We start from the raw sequence: 22,394 nt of genomic DNA, 5'->3' as shown, positions 1-22,394 counted from the left end.
AAGGAGCAGCTGGCAATTAAGTGCTATTTATTTACCAGATCTCAGACAAGCCAAATGGCTTCTCTTCTCTGTTTAACAGCCTTTCTTTATTGAAAGTAGTGTTTGATTTCCCACTTCTGCAACCACCACTTCAATAATATTAGGGGAGTGTAAATAAGGTCCCACAGATACTTTAGGCACCATATTCCTGACAGCTGTTCTGGTTGTAAGATGGAGAAGAGTAGCATCTTTTTTCCTGATAGTGCTGGTAAAGCTAGACTGAGATTGGCAGCAAGAAAAAACCCTTCATAGAGAAATAATTCAGTGCACACATTTTATTTACAATATGAAATAAATCAAATAATATGTTCATTAACATGCATGTGTAGTCTAGTGGTGGTAAAGGACAAATCTTTTAAGTTTTACAGTCCAGTGATCTTACATGAATTTTTTAAAAGATCCTAAATACTAGCATTGGCTTGCTGATTAGAATTTCCAATTGTGTTTGATGCTATCAGTGCTAAGAACTCTGTTTCCATTACTAGGAATTGTGTTTCAGTGGAAATTACACTGGGTAAATTGATTCTCTTCCATAATATTGTTCTTCTAATTAAATTTTTATTCCCCATCAAAATAAATAAAATATTTTTTCTTGAATGGGAAATCAAAATTTAAAAGATCTGTTTTGATTTGTTGAGAAAAGGCATGCTGTATCATGCTCATTTTCAGTCCCATGGAAGAAGAGATGGGATCCCACTGCTCAAGTGCCATTAACTGGTGAGGAGCTACCCACAGTGGATAGTACAGGTGAAAGGCTGCAGAAGATGCTGTTGTTGTGACTAGATGATCACCTCTTTCTTGACTGTGCATCATGCAAGGTGCCAACTTATTGCCTTGTAGGACAGATACAGGGGCAGTGGGAACATGATACTCATTGGGATCAGCCCTCTTTCTTTGATCAGGATCTATTCACCTGCTGTCAGTAAAGTCAGGGCTATGTGATATCTCAATCACCTCATTTAGCAAAGAAAGAAGGGAGCTTTATAGATGAGGTACACTGAGCTTTTGTCAGGCTTTTCCCCTTCACAGGCCACCACCAAAATAAAGGACCTTGTGTAATTTGCTGTGAAACCCAGATCCCAGAGAGGGATCCCTGATGCTATAGAGCTAAGTTCTTATTAGTATATTTAAATTCTGAGATGAAGGATTCATTCTGTAACGTCCCTAAGGACTTGGTCTTTTCTTCATTTGCTGCAAAAGTCTATAGCTGACTGAAGACAACTTGTCTTTCTTGATGAGTAAGAGGTATACTTGAAAATTACTTGGCAGAGGAAAGCTGTAGACTGTCTCTTAAACTGTTCATTACATCACTCATGTTCTCCTTTCCTCTGCTGCCCAGCCCTTAACATGCCTCTTGTAGCTGGTGTGGCTGAATTGCGAAGCCTCACAAAAAAAAAAAAAAAAGAAATTGAGAGCTACTTCTCTGATATCTATCAGTTCTTCTCTAGAATCCTATAAAAACTGAAGTCAGAAGGTACATCTGAAGGTCAGGTACACCTTTCCTCAAAACAGGGGCATTTCTGGAGTCATCTGTTTTGTTCAGGACCTTGTCCAGCTATGGTCTCAGTACCCCCAAGGATGGAGACTTCACAGCTTCTCTGAGGCCTTGCTCAAGTGGTTGGCTACCCTCACATGGAATATTTTCCTTCTGTGTAATAAAAAAAAAAAAAAGTTTCTTGCTGTCTATTTGTTCTCAACCCTTACTCAAGAAAACCACCACCTCCGTAACCTCCCTCTAGTTAGTTTCAGTGTGTCTGTGTCCATCTGTCTTTTGCATTATTTCTTAGAATACATGCCTGCAACTACTCTGAGCACTGTAGAGCTGCAGCAGGACCTCTGGAGTCGGTCTAATGGCAGGGGAAAGGAAGCATGGTATCACCTCCCTAAGGAAGCAGCTGGACTGATTTGTTCTTTGGTGCCACCACACGCATTTCCCCATCAGGTGTGTGTCCAGCTCCTCGGCCCTCTCTGAGGCGGTTAACCTGCAGAGCAAACATGTTCAGCATGGTCTTTGCCTCTGGCCAGAGAGCCAGGGAAACTCACTGTGCAGGTGAATGCCCATCAAGCAGGAGCTGGGCTATTCATCTACGTGCACCTCTTTACTAGCCCTCTTTCATCACTGAAAGAGGAAACCCTATTTTCCATCCAAATAATGCCATCCGTACAGCCAGGGACACAGCCAGTCCCTGAGAGCTGGCAGGGATGGGAAACATTGCACTATTACACTGTGGTTCTTTATAATCCCTTAAAAAGCCCAAACCCACAGCCATACTCTTTATTTTAATAATGCCTTGCTGCAACATGGCTAACTTCCTTGAGGGCTCATTTCTAAAGCTTCTTTGACTTGTCTTTCACATTCTCCTGTTTCCTTGGTGATTTGTCAGGCCTCATCAGCGTCTTGTTACTAATGCATATTTGCTCAGCTGGGAAGTCACTTTCTCATTATTCAAGCCTGCCATGTGCTGGCCATTTGTGATATGAAATCTTGTCTGTCTTGCAAAAAGAGAAAGACACTCTTCCAGACAGGCCATGGGAGTACTAGAAGAGGGATTTGTATTTTTATTTTGCAAATGGTTGATTTCATTTTAATTCATTTTTTTCTTTTCCTCCTACCTTAGGAAGATTCTGAAAGGAAACATTTACCATCCTTCCCCTCTGTATTTGTTAACAGCTTCTAAGAATATCAAAACATTTATTTCCTTGCGATTTTTCTCATTTTCCATTTGGCAAACTCTTAACTTCTTTTTCTTTATATAAGATGAACTTAGAAAAGATGGAACAAGGTTTTACTTGGGGAAAAAGGAAAAATATAATAAAACATCAGAAATTGCTATCATAAGTGAGTGCTTTAATTTTTAGGTGAACTCTGCAGTCATTTGAATGGTTGTGGTTTCATACTTTTCAGATCTTTGATTCTTGTGTAGTTTTGGGGCAAGTATTTTGCACAAGTGAGTTCTGCTTCAAGGGTTACTGTTTTACATCTATGCTTTGGTTTCTTTTGGACTGAAAAAAAGTAGCATTGATTGGGATACAGCCTGCCTATTTGAGACACATAAGTTCCACCTTCTTTTTAGGCACTTAATGAATCTATTTTTATTATATCGGGATATATTTGCTATAGATAATAAATGGAGAGTAATGTGTGTATGTTTCTCCTACACATTATATGAGCAGGAGAATCCAGTTTGCATGAGTTCACTGGGTGTTGAAGATGACCATTCAACTGAGTTGGCTCAGTTAAGCTGTGTAAGTAAGAGCATCCCTGTTTGATACACTGATTTCAGAGACCTTTAACAGAGATGATTTCTGGATATTCTGCATCTACTCCATAAATGGGAGAGTCTGCCTCCTTCCTGTGGCTGAACAGGCTGGGTTTGCTGAAACTGCCTGCACAACCTGTGATCGACATCAGCGCTCCCACCCCAAAGGTGTTCTTTTGTCTGCTCCTCCTTACTGCCCTTTCTTTAAGATCTTTGTAACCTTTTCATACTTCATTTCAAGCAGCTGTAGAGAAGATCATAAACAAAATATCAGGGCCAGGACCATTCAGCAGTATAACTGCTAAACTTGTGTCAAATGCTGGTTTTCCTTTTTCATTATTCTGTCAGCCTTACAGCATCCTAAGTACAGCCTCAGGCCCTGCGGTCGCTTCTGATCTGCCTCCTTTTTCTTTGCATGAAAAGTTGTTGGCTTCATGCTGGAAATCATGCTTTCCTTATGGGATCCTTGTCTGTCCAACTAGGCTTGGGATGCAGCCACACTTCTAGGTATGTCCATATCTTATATTCAAATCCACACTGCCTTTTGGGGAGCAATGAAGAACTGTGGGCAAGGAGAAGGAGAGGAAAGAGAAGGAGTATTTCATGGCTGCACAGTGATGCACAGCAGCAAGCTATTACTTTCCCTTTAGGACTCCTCATATATTCCGAGGCAGTGTGTGCTGCTCAGTTGTTAGCATTCTTGGCCACACTGGCACTGCATTGTACACAGCCTGAGTAATTCAGCTGGCTTCAATAATGTTATCTATATTTAATGTTTCAGAAGCTGTGAAGATTGGTTTAAGATGGTAATTTTCTGTCTGTGCTTTTGAGATCTATGCAATATGGGTGGTACTGAACTGTCTCTGGCAGAGATTCAGCATTGGAATGGGAATGTGGGGTAAAAAATCAAAATAAAACACACACCCTCTTTCACCTCACATCTTGAAATTAGCTACCTGCTTATTATGTACAGGGAGGATTTGGTCCTCACTAAAGAAAGAATAGTGATATCTACCATTTCTATGCAGACCAGTTCCAGAATTGCCACTGGAAGCAATGTCTTGTGTTTTTTGAGGGGGTCTAAAATGCATTGATTGATCTCTGGACAGGCAACCAGGATGTTAATTCTTTCTGGCTTTCCCATCTCCTCTCTGGAAATACCAGTAAGAGGATATTAGTGATGTCTGCCAGTCTGATCTGGTCCTACTGCACTACACAGCTCCATCTCCTTGGGTCAAGCTGGCAGCCATGGAGACAAACGCTTTTGGTTGCACGTAGACCAGCTGAGCTTCCAGGCTGCTACTGGTGGAGCTCTGCAGGTGTCTCTCTTCAGGATCATCAGAGCTCTGATGAGCTCTGTGATGTGCTTTTCTGCTTCCTGACACTTGCATTTTGGTTCAGGGAAAAGACACGTCCATAACATGCAGACCCAAAGAATTGCACACTGGGGACATGGAATAGAACAGAAATATGAGCCAGTTATTTCCTGGCTGTATAGCCATGAAATCAGTTCTTTGCCTGATAAAACTGGGTAACCTCTGTCTGAATGCTGTGTCACAAAGCTAGGAGCATCAGGGCTTAAAGGGAATGGCCAGAGATGTGAGACAAGATTGAAAGAACAGACACTTGTATAACTGTGGTGACCATCAGTGTAGTAGGTGGGTTTCCTACACAGGGAAACTCTAGCAGAAAGGCTGTGTGAGATGGCAAAGAAGGTGGAACAGTATCAGATAGCATAATTATTGAAACCAAGGATATTTTTTTATTTTGATTGATTGTGGTATATAGTTGCAAGAAATTTGAAGGGCAAAAGAAATATCTATAGGATCAATTTTTAATAAGTAGATTTATGTATGAAAAACAAAGTAATTCTGAATAATTAATACCTACATGTTGGCATCATTCATTATAATCTTTATGGAAAACCTGTCAGTTTATAAGCAGGCGTGTCAGCAGTCCCTGTTATGAAACTTGTCTCATTTTTGCCAGTGTAAGATCCTTTCCCCATTTGCTTCTAACTTTGCCAAACATCACGTGTTTGTGGTGAAATTTTTCCAGCTGTTCATCTGTCTTAGGCTGATATTTTTTTCAGTCACATTTATTTCTTTATTTTCCAAAATGAGACTAAAGGAGAAAAATATGCTGTTTGGCAGGTATAACTCCTTGTTACAACTTCTTGGTTGCAGCATCAACCACTCAGGAAAAAGAAATATGCAAACCCGACCTATGCAAAATTAGCAGATTCTGCAGCTTTTAGAGATAAATATGAGGGAGAGAAAAAGAAAGTTAAACCCCCAAGGGATGGCTCCAAATTTTAAAAAATTTTGACATCTCTGGAGGTTGAATGGGAAGGTCCCAGTCCTGTGAATGAAAAACCTTATGTATGAATGGGAATAGGATATCCTAGTCACTCTGCTTTCCACCCCTGTGAAAATAGAACACAATTACTGTCTTTGGAGCCTATGCACACACAGTAAACCTTCAATAGTTGACATTTTAACCACTAAGATTGCTAGAAGGTTTTATCTCATATCAAGCGCTTTGTAGTTCATACTCCAAATAGAATGCATGCTCTTTTACCCCAGGGAAACTGAGAATGTTGGATATTTTCCTGGGATTCCTGTTCCTCACTGGTCCAGAGCCAAGTACAAAGATGCAGAACATCACATCTCCCTCTCTCTCTCTCATGCCCTCAGTGTCTTCCACACCAATTCCTCCCATGCTCAGACAGTTTTGGAAAAATTGCCTTAAACACAAAACAGGAAAAGTCAGGGTCAAAAGAAGAGATATTTAATAGACTAAATCACAGTGGGAGATGACAGTGGGAGATGGGAAAACAAAACAGTGGAAGTTTGTGACCTGATCCGCAATAAGTGAAATGTGTCCATGGAAGAAGCATGGAGAGGGGGTAGGTGGGAGAGAAAAGGAGGTTTAAGTTCAGTTGTGTAAACGAGTTCAACCCAAGAGTCAATCTTGGTTTCCTCTTTGTAACAGTTGTTCACTAGTGAAAGATTATTCAGGAGCAGGATGAAATGAAAACTCACTTGGGATCTTCCAGATGTGATTTTATGTTGTTCAAAAGGATGGCCTGTAGGGCTTTTCCTAGAAGCTGGAGTAAAATTCTCTCAACCAAGATGGAGTCTGGCCACACTGGTGAGACATAACTGCTCAGAGAAGATTCTGAAATAAGGGCAAAGATTCCTTTCTCATGATATGTTCAGGTGTGTGAGGTCAAACAGGTTGCAGCTGCAAAGGAGAGGAAATCTCACCAGCTGCTATTAGGTAGGTGACAGTCTGCTTATCACAGTGCTTCAGCTAGTGCCCATTGAGAGGGCTCATGGCATCTTTCTGGTCTCTTGTTCTCTGCTTCTCTCCTGAGGACTAGAGTCCATTCTCTCTAAATTGCAGGTGTCAGCTAGAGCTATCCTAGGTGACCCTTACAGGTATGTTATGAGTTTACATGGGGTGACTAGATGGTCCCTTCTGCATGGATATCAGCATGTGACCTATGGCAGTGCACACAAATCCAGTTTATCTTCTGGAAATGTGGGAAGTAGTACCCAACAGGCAAGGTGAACACATCCCTGTTGGAGAAATGCCAAAGCAGAGTTTCCCACACAAAAGCTGATTGGGTATGAGCCTCAGTGGAAGAGACCTATTTATTTCATGGAAATATCTTGAGATTCAAAATGGTCTTGTGCTGTGATAGAGTGAAAACACATACCAGAATGTCTCTTGAAGGCTCCCAGGGAGCAGTCCAGGCGGCATGATCCATCAAAAAGCTAACCAACTCCGCTGGACTGTAGAGTGTGCGAGATATAATCAGACATATACCCACGTGTATTTTTACTTCAGTGGCTGAATTAATCCATCATACTGATGTTCACTTACAACAGAAACACACTACCAATAACTCCACCAGTCCCTGAAATGTCATCTGTTTCCAAGTCACTCTGAAAACAATGCTGACACCATGTCCTTTGATGCCTGGGACTTCCAGTGCAGTGGAACAAGGCCAAGACTTTTTTTCTAGGTTTGCTGTCTGTAACTTACCAGGAGGCTGAACACCTGCATCATCAGTTTGAGTCAGCCACCAGCCCTAAGCACAACCATAAACTAAGCTTTAGATGTAGGTACATGGTTAAATCAGTAATGCATGTTAGTAAAGCAATTAGTAGTTCAATTACTCCTTTAAATGGAGTGTGCTAACAAGCAATATGTTGCCCCAGAAAATCATAGTTTCCTTTCTTATTCACTGAGAGAAAACACATAAACTCTTTTCTTAACCTGTTTGTCTGCTCTTGCTCTTCATCATTGTCTAGCATTCTTCAAAAATCAATGCAAAAACATATAAGTATTTCAGAATTAAATCTACTGACCTGTTCCTGACAGTCACAATAAATCTATGCAGAATCTAAAGCTAGCCGAGACAAGGGCACGTGGGCTTTCAAATGTGCTCCTTCATCTCAGAATTCTCTTCATAAAAACAGATTTTGGTCATAGCTTTTTGTTTTGACAGTAGATCAGCAGTCTCCCTGGCTGATATATTGATTATAGGGCATCAGTCTTCCTGATCTAATAAATATTGTAGCACAAGACAAAAAAAAAAAATAAGAAAAGGGAAAGCTTTTGTCTTCTTGGCAAGTCAGTCTGAAAGCTTTCCAGAATATTGCTTTGCATAGAATGAAAATGGCTGTGGGCCAATGACTAATTATATTAAAGGGCTGTGCTTTTAAATTATTTATGTACCATAGTGTTTACCCCAGTCTTATTAAGACCAGCACATATACTTCTACAAATAAGATTTTGGTTCAGACGAATGTGACAGTCACTCTGTGGGTGACATACTGTACCAGGAGTTTCTGCTTTAATGTAACAAATAGCTTAATGCACATTAACAGATGCATTACTCGTGGTGCACTGCCGCAGAAGGAGATGCAGATGAAAACAATTTACCTCTGGTCCATTTAGACACAGCAGATTATGCAACAATAATAAATGTAGGAGCAGACTGCAAAACATTGTTTGAAATGAGGATTTGTCAAACTGGGGATTTTAAACTGCTTTGGATCCAGACGAGGCTAACCAGAAACTTCTTTTGTTTGTGCAGCAATTGCTGAGCATACAGGAAGAATTAAATAACAAAAAGTCTGAACTGGAGCAAGCAAAGGAAGAGCAAACGCATACACAAGCAATGCTTAAAGTCCTGCAGGAACAGGTGAGTGATTTTGGCAGGAGAAAGGTGCTGGCTTAGGCATGCTAAGGGGAAGGAAGGCAAAATCATTAGCTCTGAAAGTCTCATGGCTTCATCTCCAAAATCTGTAGGAGTCTGACCACAGAATATGTTGTGAGCAAGACCTAACCTTATATGTCCTGTCTGTCTGCTCTGATTAGGCTAACAGATTTTCAGATAATAGAGTGAAAATGGACCCTTACTTAATACTATCCAATACTGGATTTCATGTCTTGAGTAGTATTTCCTCTTATGTATTCTACATAGATATCAGTGATAAGTGGTTTTGCTCTGAATTTAAAAAAAAGTTGGGGGAGTTAAATATAGCTGAGCCAAAACAGCTCTTCCTTTCAAGAATAGTATTGAAAAAAACATTTTGGCATCTCCTGTGTAGTTCATACAAGTATGAGTATATAAAAAACTTACAGTAGCATTATCATAATGGCCTTAAAAAAGTAGTTATCAATGCACTTATTTAACCAGTGAGAATCAAAACTCTGTAAATCTGATTATCCCACCTTCTTTGATACTAAGGTGTACTATGATGCAGAGAAGTATATTTGACAGTATTGTTTTATAAGGATGGTAAGATGGATAGCTACACAGCAAAAAGCAAGGCTGGCCCTAAACCTGTAAATCTAGAGAAGAAACAGTCCTTTTGTGCAAGCACAGTGTGCACAATTATGTGTTTTCTGTAGAAAACATGTGGCTTGGACACACTGAAATTGAAAATCCCCACCTGTGCAGCAGAGGCACAGTCTCTGTTTTCAGACCTTTTTTTAACCCTTTCTATATAAACTTTCAGCTAAAATATTTGATGGCTTGGTTAAGTATTTGCAGTTTAAGGTCTGGGGGAATCTGAATTGCTTAAGTGGCAGAGATTCAAAATGCTGACGATTCTAATGTTCAAGATTTTTCATGTATGTCGGAATATGTCTGCAGACTGATGTATACATTTGATGTACACATTAGGAAAAGTAAATTATGTTTATTTCTGATTTTTTAATGTTCATTATGAAAGCTAGGACATTGTTCCACATTTAACATTTATTTTTGAACATATCTGATGACAAATGTATTCTACAAAGTAATAATTTAGATTTTGGAAGCTTTTATGTTCTTTGTAGTTATGGCCACAGAGATAACCTAAATGAAAGGTGAGGCAAGACTGTAATACAGAAAATGCCATGAGGAAGAATGGATTTGGTAATGACAGAATCTTTATAAACACAGATTCCACCAGGTCTCTTGAGTTAATTGGATCTCATTTCCATTTTCACATGACTTTCAAGGTATAGCATTTTAAAGTGCTTTAAAAAAAAAAAAAAAAGAAAAACAAAAATTGCACGAAGTTATTTTATGTCTTTGTAGCAATTATATGCTGCAAAAACATATAGGAAGATCTTGCAATGTGAGGCCCAGTAGGGACCACCAGGGCAGACTGCTGAATCTCTGCAGACTGCTGCTAATTGCGAATCAAATGTGCACTCATGCTAGGCAGACAGGCGAAACAGTAGCTGGAAGAAAGGCAGGCTAGATCTGCATTTCTCTTGAGAATTAGCTCTGAAACGTGCCTGAGGCCAAGACTGTAAGTAGCCAGAATTCCTGAAGAGTGCTAGGCAGCCAGTGTGCTCCTCCAAGAACCCTGAACGAGTTCCAAAAGTTTCCAGAACAGCAGAAGCCTTTGCAGTAATGACCCCCACTTGCCAAGACTCACAGCTTTCCTTTACAAGCACCAAGCTTATCTGTGTGTTTTATCCACAATGGGTATTGAAAATCATGCAGCCAAGCCAAGTAAATAGAGCATTTCTTTCAAAAATAAATAGCACAGAACTCCTGCCTTGACTTTATGGCTTGGTTTTGTGATAAGTTTGCTAAAAATTGCCTTTTCATCCCAAGTTGGCACAGGGATCCTGCCCTGCCTCACTCAGGGCATATGTACAGGGGGGGTGCAGCTCCATCCAAGCATGGCTGCTCCGTGCTCCCAGCCACATCCAGGCTGGGATGTCCTGCTGGGAGAAGTCCCACTTGCTGGTGCACCATATTGCATTGCTGTAGTCAGAAGGCTTCTGAATCACATCTGGCATGTGCCCTTCAGCTCTGGTTGTCTGAGGGATTCATGCCCTCTGGTTTGAATCAGGTCTACCCCACCACAGCATTAGATTATCAGAGACTTCTGATTCCTCACCCCTTCTCCTTCCAGGCAGGCTCCTGATTGTTGCTGGCACTAGCTCTGTGTGTTTCCTCAGCACACTGTCCACTGCTAACATCACACTTGCCCCTGATTTACCCTGGAGTCAGTGTAGGGGGCAAGGCAAGTCCTGTTTTTCCAATATTGTACATTTTTCTAAGCTTCCTATTCCAGCATTTCTCTATTTAACATGTGAGAGAAGAATATAATTTAAATAATAATTTAGAAAAAAATATATTGTACAAAAAGGGACTTCACCCCTTTAACCGATGGGAATGCAGCTGCACACTTTCTACCCTTAAGTTTTCCACCATTATCTCCACTGCAGAGGTCCTAGTTTTGGCAGGGATGCAAGCAGCTTCTTGCCTAAGCTCTGGCATCCTTTTCAGAGCATATAGAAGTGTGCAATAAAAGAGATGGAGAGGCTCAGGCATCCTCTCTGCATTATATCAACTGAAGAATTAGTGCCAGGGTGATAATGGAGGGAAGCCTTGGCAGGGCAAAAGCCTGCATGAAAAAAGTGGGCTGCAGGCTGAGCCCAGTCTCCCATCAAACCCACGTGTGGCTGATGGGGATGTGGCATATCACCAGAAGAGCACTTTGCCAGGTAGCCACAGTCACCAAGGGGTGATGGCATTTTATAAACCTAGACAGGGAAAGGCAAAGTGTAAGGACTGAACTGCATTCCTTGAGCACTCAGGACACTTTCATCAGCATGCAGAACAGTTTTACAAAACTAAGCATGCTCTCCTGACCTCATGTTCAGATGAGTAACTCAGCTGAACCCAACAGGACTGCTTATAATGTGTGAATTTCTATAATGAAGAATTGGCATAATCAGGAAACAGCTCTTCCGGTTAAACTGCGGTCCATAAATACTTCATTCTGGTGCTTGTCTGGAAGCAGCCATCTCAGCTCATTCCTACCAGCTATCCTCACAGTGGAGTGATTTCACAGGGTGGTTATTTTTTCAGAGTAGGGAAAACATGTAGCATTCATTGGAAATGCACCACCCTGCTGTCAGTATAAATTTCAGACTTCTTGAGGCTTTTGAAAGATGAGCTTCAGTGAATTGAACCAGGAGACCTGATGATTTTGCAGTCCCCAGATATCCTTTGTACTACTTTATCAGGAAGTGTTGCCCTCTTCCTTCTCCATGAGGACTGGTTTAGTGGCTTGAGCAGCAGTTCCTGAACTGGTGTAGTTCACAGCCCTGCATAAGGTACAAACAGACCATGGCCTGCTTACCCTAAGTGTCAGACTGGAAACTGAACAGCTGGGAGCTGAATCACACTCAGTTCAGCTGTTTTTGCCGCATAGCAAAAATATGGTGGAGGTAACCAAACCCCTAGGATTGTAGTCCACCAACACTTCTGAGTCAGACACTAATCAATACATATTAGTGTTCTGTTTCATTAGGATTTTAGAACTGTTGCAAATCAGAGCCAGAGCTGTAGAATCAACAGTTACATCAAACCCAGTTTCTTTGGCAAAAAAGAAGGAATTCAGAGGAAAGTTGTGTTTATTGTTCCCCATCCATCTCCTCTCCCTCCATCCCCCTCCTCCACACGATATCTATTATGAATTAAATTACAATAAAAGCATGTCTTTTCAGAGCTTAACCTAAAGAGCAAATGATTCTATGAGTTTCATTTAAGTGTACAAACCTCTGTGGCTTACAGGCTCAGGAGAGCTGTGGTGTCTCCCCTTTGCTCTGTTTGCTCAATCACAGGATGAATGACAGCATATTTCACTGTGGCTCAAGATGTGAGCTAGGACTTTCCTTAAATCTCCTGAGAGTGATCTTTACAATTCCCAATGTAATCCTGGATTTTCCCCTAAAAGCTAATTCAGGAGGGGAAAAAAAAGTTTTTGTTCAGGTCATATATTTGCAGTGTCCCCTCGGTTCTTCCTGCCACTGGTTATATAAAAGAGCTGTTCTTCACTTCCCCTCCTTTTCCATCATACCCAGGAGCCATGTCAGTTACTTAGGTACGTTGTCAGGAAGACAATGTATAGTAGCACTTTAGCATCTTACCTCAAAATATATCATGCAAAAGTAATCATTGGCAAAACACTATTTAGCTAGTGGCAACTTGCAGATATTGTAAAGTTTAAATTAATAGCAACAACAGTGGGAAATTAAATTGTTTATTATTCTTGAGAGAGAAATCTGTGTACCTTTTATGCCTTGAAACTACTTTCTAATCTTATTATTTAAAAAATAATGACCCAGTTCTATTATTTTTCTTTTTTTGCCAACCTATCAAGCCTTAAGTATGTTGGTTTCAAAATGGTTTGAGCAAAAACTCATTAGAATTATATGCTCCATCTGTTTTTCTCATTGGAAGCTTTATAAAACACTCCTTCAAATAAATCAAAGATAACTGTGTGAAATACTGAAATAATGTGCTTGTTTTGTTCTGTTTTGTTTTTTTTTTCACTCTTTGCAGTTAAAAAGTGCCAAGGAATTAGCAGAAATCAATGGGCATGATGAATCTCAAGCAAATGTAGGTACATCTGTTTGTGTGTAGATTTAGTACATGTATGTATATGGTCTCAAATTTACTGTGTATGTCTTAAAGCTGATAGAATGGCTGAATGATTTGCACATCAAGTTTGAAGTGTCTGGGTTTTTTTTTTTCTTGAAGCCACAGGTTCAAATCCCAGCAAACTTCATTCAAGGTAGATAAATTGGGTTCCATGCAATTTACTTTGTAGGATTTATTTGGATGAGACTTTAACAACCAGTGTCCTACTTGCTGAATGTGGGTGTTAAAGATACCATGGAAACGACTGCAAAAGAAATGCTTTTCCTTAGTGTCCTGTCCAGGATTAGTCAAGCTACAAAGTTACACCATTTGTCTCTGTGGCTGCCACCTTGCAGCTGGGCAAGCCTGGCTGTATTTCAGTTCTGAGTGAGGTGGTTTGTATATGTGTATAATTTTGAAACAGTTAATTTTTGCAAGAGGACTAAATTAATTCACTGAATCATTATTTAGTCCAATAACATTAAAGGACTCTTAAGGTTGTGTTTTTAAAAACCTGCTGCCAAAAAAAAATTGCTTCTATTATTTCCTTAATGATTGCCATCAAAACAGCAATTTCCATAAGGGGAGGAAGAGGAAAAAAAAAGGAAAAGTTTCCTGCTATGTTTGTCATCCAAACTGTGCTGTCTTTGTCATAAACATATGAATATTACAACCAATTATATATGATATCTTCCTCCTGGCCAAGTGAACTAGCAACAGTTTAAACACTAACATATTTTAACATCTACTTTAGTCCATGTGTTGTCTAATGGCTCAGTCAGGAAAACAGTTTTATTTTAAACCTGAATGGAAGGCTCAAGTTTTGTGAACTGCTTTTTTGATAAGGAAATGTTGTCCTCTTTTTTTAAATCCTTTCCTAAATCTCATTCATTGTGATCCGTTTCCGCAGTGAAGTCGATAGAGCCTCGTAGCTCTCAGCATTTGGACAGGAGACATTCAATATTGTCTGATAGCTCCAACAAATCTGCAGCTGCAGTCTGTCTGCACAGCATCCCATTGCCCCTTTGAAAGATTCTGTTTGCAAACCAAAAATACATTAATCCAATTATGATCTTGATATACTCACATATGCTAGCTAAAAAATGGTCGTTGTACAATAAATAGCTGATTGCAGGTTTCCCAAAGGAAATCCTGAAGGAATAGCTACATGTAAGTCTTATAAACTCTCTAAAAGAACTTGCTTCCTCACCAAAAATGTAGATGAAACAATGTTTTGCGGTATTGAAATGTTTTAAAGGGAAATTACCTGAAAGCTTCAAGCTGTACTATTTTGGCTCATATGTAACTGCATAAACACAAGTGCTTGAAAGTTTTATATTTATATAATATAGAGGTTTAAATAGCATTAAAAGGAAACATTTCAGTTGTGTAAAGAGAGTGTTTTGGTGCACAATTCCCAGATATCTAAAACAAAATATTTCAGAATCTTTGGTCAATAGTAAATTTTTCAAAATGTAATATTTTAATCCAGTTTGTAATTGTACAAGCTCTCAAATGCCTGAATTTTCCATAGGATAGAAACTGTATTTTCTGCCCCTTTTCCATGAGCTTTTCCCCTGCTGATCTCATAGCAATATATGACTCTTAAGAAAAGAAGTCAATACCTAGATTAATGGCAAAGAGGGAAACCAGATAGTTACAATTATCGAGTCACAGTTGCAGCCATGTATTCAACAATAATACCACCGTGAAATCAGAAAAAACACAACAGTATAAATGAAAAGAGAGAAATAGAGGGAAAGAACTGATGTTAAAACATGTGCTATGATAATGAACTTTGTAAAATGGAAGCTGAAGTGCCTTTTAAACAACTGTCATTTATATCAAATATGTAGCACTCAGGTGTTGTGCCTTGCAGGTTGTCTCCACATATATTCTCAGCAGACTCCATGGGTTTTGCCCCTGGCCACTGTGCAAATCAGGGATGATCAAAGAGAAGAAGGCTTGGTGGCTCCTACGTGGTTCTTAGTGAACTGTGATGCATATAATTGGATTAGGACATATTTGTTACAGATGACAGGTTGAATTCAACAAATTAAATACCTCTACATGCCGAGTAATAGTGGGAGGTGTTGGTAAGGAAAAATGGCAACATATTCCTGTACACTGAACACACAATCTTATCTTCAGACTGTGGCGTATTTAGATTACTTTGCAGAAAATCAGGCTCCTAGAAAGGAGAGAAGAAACTTTAGGCACAGTGCATACACATCAAGAAAGCCCGTACTGTAACCTTAAAGATTACTTTCTTCACTCAGGATTTCTCCTTATTGCACTAGTCTGCATAATCTTTTACATTAGAAAATGATGTTATTTAAAATAAAACATGGAAATATTCTTCTTAGCAAAAGCAGATACAGATGAAAATATATATATATATACTTAGACCTGTCCTGGTCTTCTACATACTTATTATGTGAGACCATCCTGAAAGGGAGACAAGGATCTGGACACCTTTGGAAAAAGAAAAAACTTCCTTCCTGAAGTAATTTGTAGGAGCCCAACCTACAAACTGACCTTCACTTTTTTTCTCTTGTTTTCACAGAAAAATTAACTAAGTTGACTAAGAGGCTGGAGCAATTGCAATGTCACATTCCCTGCATGTCAGTTCACACAAAAGTCTGAGGGGGTAGGGTAGACCAAAATTTTAGTGTATTGCCAGTACATCTGTTATTTCCAGAAAGCAAAACCATCTTACAAGGTTCTCTACAGAGTCATAAGGGTGTTTCATGAGTGATTTGCCAGGTACATGCAGTAATATTTGTTCTGGCTGTTGACATTTCCCAGCTATGCTCTGTGTCAGGAAAGGCCAAATGTCAGGCTTAGGCAGTACACAAAGCTCAAGATTCTGGCTGGGTGTTAACAGAGACTTCAACAGCCAGCACTGCCAGAAGTGCTGTCATTGAGTGCTCACTTGCATCAGTCCTGTGCTTTGGAAGAGATCAGGCCTTGCTTCTAATCTGACCCCCTTTTCATTTCCTCTTCATTGCTGCATATAATGGTATTTCATTCACATCTCTGTCTTAACTGAAGTGAAAATAATGACCAATGGACAATCATAATTTCAGATATAATCCTCTTCAAGGATGTTCCCAGACTCTTGGGACCTGAATATTCCCAACATGAAAAAAATAGTCTTGCTTGGGAGCTGTGCTTGAGTAGAGATTATTTTGCAAACTGAAAATGCTAATCACATGTTTCATGACTAAGTCTACAAAGACAATTTATTCTCCTATTCTTCCCAAAAGTTCAGTGGCTTTCTGTGAAGCCTCTAGTACATAAATTAATTTTGTGTTCTGATCAAAGATCTTTTGCTCATTGCTGAATTCAGTAAAGATATGGCACTGCATGCAAATACAGTGAATACATTCCTGGTTTGGAGGTCAGAAGGTTAACATCCATGGTATCCCTCTACTTTAAATGGAGAAAGGAAGATTTTTTTTTTTTTATACAAGTCTCATTTTAGAGTTATTCGGTGATCTTCCAGAAGTTTGTTGCTCTCCTTTGTCAGCTATCTGCCTTCCTTAGATGGCAGCTGTGAATAACTTCTACCCTTTGTAAAAGTGCTGTAAAATTGTAATCAATATTATCAGTTTGCCATATTTAGACCAAAGCATGACATGGTTAATGATCGCAGAGGCATTTTGAATTCTGATTGCAATTTCATGGCAAAGTTCCTGACATTGTTGAAGTCACTAAAGAAATTCCCATTAGGCTAAAAAGTTAGAATTTTGCCAAAAGACTTTAAGGGTTACCTCATTACCATGAAGATGTAATAAAATTAAAATATTTCAGAGAGTGAAACTGACTTCACCACAAGGGGTTTTTTGACCAGCTTTTTGTTCTGTTTGAGTTTTGTTGTTCGAACAAAGTACCGACTTTGACCTCATTCACCTGTCTGCCTTCAGTTAGCATCTCCCACAGCTTGGACACAATGTTCTGTGGGTTTTTCTCCAGACAAAAAATCAATAATATTAAGTAGAGATGCATTTTCCCATTTGAATGCTTGAAGCTGTTGTCAGAGCATTTCTTGAGTTGAACCAAGCATCTCACATTTAATGTTGATTCTTCCTTTAAGTTTTGTCTTTTGTATTTGCTTTTGAAGCAGTTTCCAGATGATCCCTGACTCTGAGGAGGAGGGATATATCACTGTATTGCTCACTTTATGCTACACTGACGGTGATCATATTCCTAAGTACGCCCTAGATTTCTCTTTTCATAGAGTAGGTTAATCACTGATGATCTTCATCAAAGAAAAGATGGTTCTTAAGTGAGGCTTACTTTTGCCACAAGTCAGGCAAAGATTTAAAAAGCTAACCCTGTTCAACTTTTGGAAAAGTCTGTAATTCCATCAACTCATCAGAGTTAACTTCCTGTACTTCCCTATGCAGAGCTTTAATTTAGGCATCCAAAGGTACCTGCTGTGGATCTTTTATATAAATGTATGTGTTAGTACACACATACCATTTGTGTGGCAGCTCCACTTAGTGTGGCAGCATCAAATTGAGCCAGGTCAGATGGAAAGGACCTTGAACACAGGGAGAGGAGTAGGAGCTAGAAGAGTGCAAAATCATCCCAGTAGTTTGGGAGTGTGGGACAGAAGTTGGTCATCTTTAGTGATGAAGATCCCAAGTGATTGCTGATTCTTCTGCTTCACTTCCTTGTGCGTGCTATAGTCATTTCCTGGTTATCCCACTCTTCAGAAGGCTTGCTCCTCCCAGAACAGCACAGGCTTGCTATAAAAAATGTGCTCAATATGGCTTACATAAGAGCAATTTGAGTCTTAAGTTACAGGCCAGAAAACCCCAGTGCAGGCCTTGCATATGTCAGGAATTGTCTGTTTCTCTCCTGTCTGAGCTTCCCAGGTTTGTAAGCTGTGAACCTTTGCCTCAGCAAACTGATGTTAGTCGCTGAGTACCTTCTTTGGGCTCCCCACAATGAGGTCCTCTGGCCTTGCAGCAGGCATTTCCAGAGCACATGGATGTGATTGGGCACTGCAGAAAATGAGGTGATGACACCTGGGTGCTTTAGAGGATAAAGAAAGGGTCCTGGTGGCCTCTCCATACCCATGAGCTCAAGGCTGACATTACCTGCAGAGAATATTGCCAGAACTTGGGGTTTGTCTCTCTGCCACACCTCAGAAGAAAAGAGCATGAACTATGGACACCCTCCAGCCCCTTTTGTTGTAACTTCTCCCTCCTGCAAGTGTGTAAAGAGAGCAGGCAGGAATAATGGTGAGTGCAGGGATGAGGACAGCTCCTTGAGAAGAGAGGAGTAGGGTTTGGTTTCTCATCATGGGTGTGCTGTGTCATTAGGAGAAGGTGCAAGGAGCCTTACCCTGATTGGATTGGAGCTGTCAGGGGGGCTTTAGAGAGACACATTTACTGTCTGTATTCAGGTTCTTCTCTCCTGGTGGGGCCAGTACCAGGGGTTGAGGAATGGCTGTCCCTCTTTCTACTCTCCACATTTTCCATTCCAGATATTTATTTGTAGCCCTTCCATCACTCATTTCTTCTCATTTCCTTCAATTTAAGGCACATGGAGCATGATAGATTCAAGCAGCTCTGACCGTTCACAGCTCAGCAGCTTTCCTACTTACTGCGACAGGCATGAGGAATGACCACCTCCTGAATTCAATACCATGAGGCCTGAAAAGTAGCAGGAGTTTAACAGGCTGTTTAGGATGTTATCAAAGAGCCCACTCAGCCTTCAGAAGTTCTTTTACACTGGTAGATCAAATCTCCCCGAGTTCCCCCCTTTGCCACCTCAGCCCTGGTTTGCCATTTCAGAGGACAGCAAGAGTTTCATTAGCATGGTACAGATGTCTGTGCTGGCTAAATCAGAGTCTCTGAGATTCCAGCCATGATTGAACCCTACAGGGAGCAAACAGGGAGCAGACCAAGGTATATTCTGACACAGAATGTGCTGCCTGAAGTGGAGCTGGGGTCTAGCAATAACCCCTTTGATAATGTGCAGCAAGAAATCACACCACTTCTCTTGTCCCTAATTAAGAGTGTCAGAGTGACTTGGCTTTTGATTGCAGTGAATTCTGATCATCTGAGGGAGGAGAAAGAGAACTCTGAGACACAATGATAAAACCCATTCAGCCACCCACTCAGCAAATCACAAAAGCTTTTTTTACTTTAAATTTCATATGAGCTCCACAGGGAGACAGATCTTCAGTGCCCAGAGCTACCTGACATTTTAATAATATCTGATCATTATATGGAGCCTTTCATCCCAAAGCATTTTTCCCAAGTATTTATACTGCACACGTATACAGGAGTCATCCTGTCATTTCTAGTGAGGAATAACATTCAGCCTTATACATATGCAGCTGTGGGCTTAACCCACACAGTGTGCAAGGCAGATTGGCTTGTCAGAGCACTCAGCCTCCCCCGCAACCACCTGAAGGATGATGGGCCACCTCTGCTGCAGCCACAAACCTGCTACTGCAGTCCTGGGGGGTGTGCACCACACTCACACCCCTTCCAACTGGCTTTCAAGGAATAGACAGGGAAAAAAGTGACAGGAGTGAGAAAGGAACTTCAATATTCCCAAGAGCCACTCTTCATGGAATGGTTTTGAAAGGGCTTTAAGGATCATCTAGTTCCAATCCCCTGCCATGGGCAGAGACAGCTTTCACTAGACTAGATTGCTCAAATCCCCATCCAGCCTGGCCTGAAACACTTCCAGGAATGAGGCATCCACAACTTCTCTGGGCAACCTATGCCAGTGTCTCACCACCCTCACAGTAAAGAATTTCCTCCTTGAATCTGATCTAAACCTGCCCTGTCAGTGTAAAGCCATTTCTACTTGTCCTGTTCCAACATAGCCTTGTAAAAAGCCCCTCTCCAGCTCCCTTGCAGCCCTCTTTAGGTGTGTGAAGATACTCTAAGATCTCTCTGAAGATACTCTAAGGTCTCTCCTTAGAACCTTCTCTTCTCCAGGCTAAACGACCCCAACTGTCCTGTCCTCACAGGAGAGTTGCTCCAGCCCTTTTATCATCTTCATAACCCTCCTCTGACATTGCTCCAACAGGTCCCTGTCCTTCCTACATTAGGAGCCCCAGAGCTGATGCAGCACTGCAGGTGGGGTCTCACCAGAGCAGAGCAGAGGGGCAGAATCCCCTCCCTCACCCTTCTTTTGATGCAGCCCAGGATACAATTGGTTTTCTGGGCTGCAGGCTCACATTGCTGGGTCATGTTGAACTTCTCATCAAACAATATTCCCAAGTCACTCTAAGGAACCTCAGAAAGAGTTTGTCATCCTGATCAAGATCCTCTCCAAAGGAATAAGAACTCCAAAGTGCTTAGGTACTTTTTCCATTTTCAGATGTGGAGATTCCTAAAGTTAATACCTTTCAAATACAAAACCACGAAGAAAATCATTCACCCTCATAAGACATTTAAGATTGGTTTTCCCTGACTATTACTTGTTTTTATTTCAACAAAGTCATTTTCAAAACTTCTACAAGTCTCAAAAGAAAACAAACTGCGTTTTTTTTCTCTCTCTCTCTCTTAAACTTTCCTTTTGAAATTGCATAATTCTAGAGGAGATTTCAAGAGCAATATTTGTGCTAAAGACCATTTCAAAGGGTTTTCACCAATTCTCAATCTCAAGTAAACATGAAGTACGTCTTCCTCATTGACTTCAGCAGAGCTGGTGAGCAACTGATGCTTTCATTCAGCCAGCCATTGGTTTGCTGCAATTCCCTAAAACAAAGTGTGCAAAATGACAATTACCTTTTATCTTGCAAAACAACCACCTTCACATCACATAAAACATCTGTGTTAAGTCATCAGGAACCTACACATAAATCCAGCTTTAGAAAATGAAGCAACCTGATCATACTTTTGAAAATGAGCGTGAAGTAACTTTCCTATTAGTCATCCATATTTTGCATATGTACATTCCCGCAAAATAAATGTGCTCAAATACAATGAAAAAATATAAAGAGATAATTTCAATGAGAAAAGCATTTTCAGATTATTGCTAGTTGCCTAAAACTCAGCAGGTGAAAGTTACGACAGTAAAAGCTTTATAATGAAAAAGCTGAAAGCATCTCTCTGGCAAATGGATCAGAAAAATAGGATGTCAAGAGCACCATAATACAATTAATCTTCACTCCTGAAAATGCTTCTATTATGTGGGATAAATCAGATAAACAAACCTTAGATCCATCCATTTGAAGTTTTTCATTCACAAGGTCTTACATTCACAGGTCTAATTTGTCTACATTGCTGTTCCTATAATTTTAATGCCAGATAACTTTTCAAGTTTTCAACTGTTTATTTGTTAATACCAGTGCACTCTTAAATTTACATTAGCAGTAAATACTATATTAGTGTATTTGAAAAGCAAATTTCTATATGAGTGTCCTTTAAAAGTAATTGCAATGTGGTGTTTCTGACAAAACCAATGCTGGCTTCTTGCATAGAACAAAACAAGGTACCAAGTTCAGGCTTGATTTGAATGAAATGATGAAACCTGATGTCTATAATTTCTAATAGACTAGTCATATTCACCAGCAGTGCAGCATATGGTAAATATGTCCTTCTGCACCACTTGGTAGGTAGTAGAAGGAGAAGGATCTTGTAAGACCCTGGAAAAAAACACTGAAAAGCAAAGGGGTTTTTTAATGAATTTTTGACCTGGTGCTAACTCTAACAGTGGCATTAGGTACTTGTGAGAGCTCTGGTTTTGGGCAGATAGTATTCTTTTCATATGTGATGGACCACTGCAAATTTTTACTGAGTTTTTTTAAACTGAATTATCCCAGTGCAAATAGAAAAGGCCAAGAAACCTCTCTGCATGTACAGAGTGTGTCACAAGGCCATTTAACCTAGTGCTGGGCACTTTTCTAAAATCAATTCTTAGGCTGTGAGGAGCCAGGACCATGTAAAACATGAGCTTTCTAGGAAGTAGTTAATTCACCAGCACAAGATAATTCATTTGAAGCAACAAAAGAATGAAATTAATCAAAATTGCGAGCAATTTTCTAGTCAGAGTATTTTTAGAGGAGTAGTCAGCAGAGAGTCAGAAACAGTCACTGAAGAGGACAGACTGAGAGAAGAGCTATGTAAAACACGATATTTTTTAAAGTTAGGACAGTTTTA

General features: G+C 40.1%; 1 protein-coding gene and 1 long non-coding RNA gene across 8 annotated transcripts in view; one reads left to right on the top strand and one right to left on the bottom strand.

Annotated features, from left to right (window-relative positions):
* ENOX1 (ecto-NOX disulfide-thiol exchanger 1) overlaps positions 1–22,394 on the top strand; it is a 358,181-nt gene that overhangs the window by 321,566 nt on the left and 14,221 nt on the right. For all 7 annotated transcript variants that reach the window (XM_077173669.1, XM_077173673.1, XM_077173668.1 and 4 more), the window contains 2 exons: positions 8,410–8,517; positions 13,177–13,233. In XM_077173669.1, coding sequence (XP_077029784.1) covers positions 8,410–8,517; positions 13,177–13,233 — 165 coding nt within the window. The remainder of the gene's footprint in view (positions 1–8,409; positions 8,518–13,176; positions 13,234–22,394) is intronic.
* LOC143693351 (uncharacterized) overlaps positions 1–22,394 on the bottom strand; it is a 68,089-nt gene that overhangs the window by 39,506 nt on the left and 6,189 nt on the right. The window lies entirely within an intron of this gene.

The sequence above is a fragment of the Agelaius phoeniceus genome, chromosome 2, assembly GCF_051311805.1.
Source record: "Agelaius phoeniceus isolate bAgePho1 chromosome 2, bAgePho1.hap1, whole genome shotgun sequence".
Lineage (NCBI taxonomy): Eukaryota > Metazoa > Chordata > Aves > Passeriformes > Icteridae > Agelaius > Agelaius phoeniceus.
The sequence above is the reverse complement of the archived record's forward strand: the minus strand, read 5'-3'. Positions and strand labels throughout refer to the sequence as shown.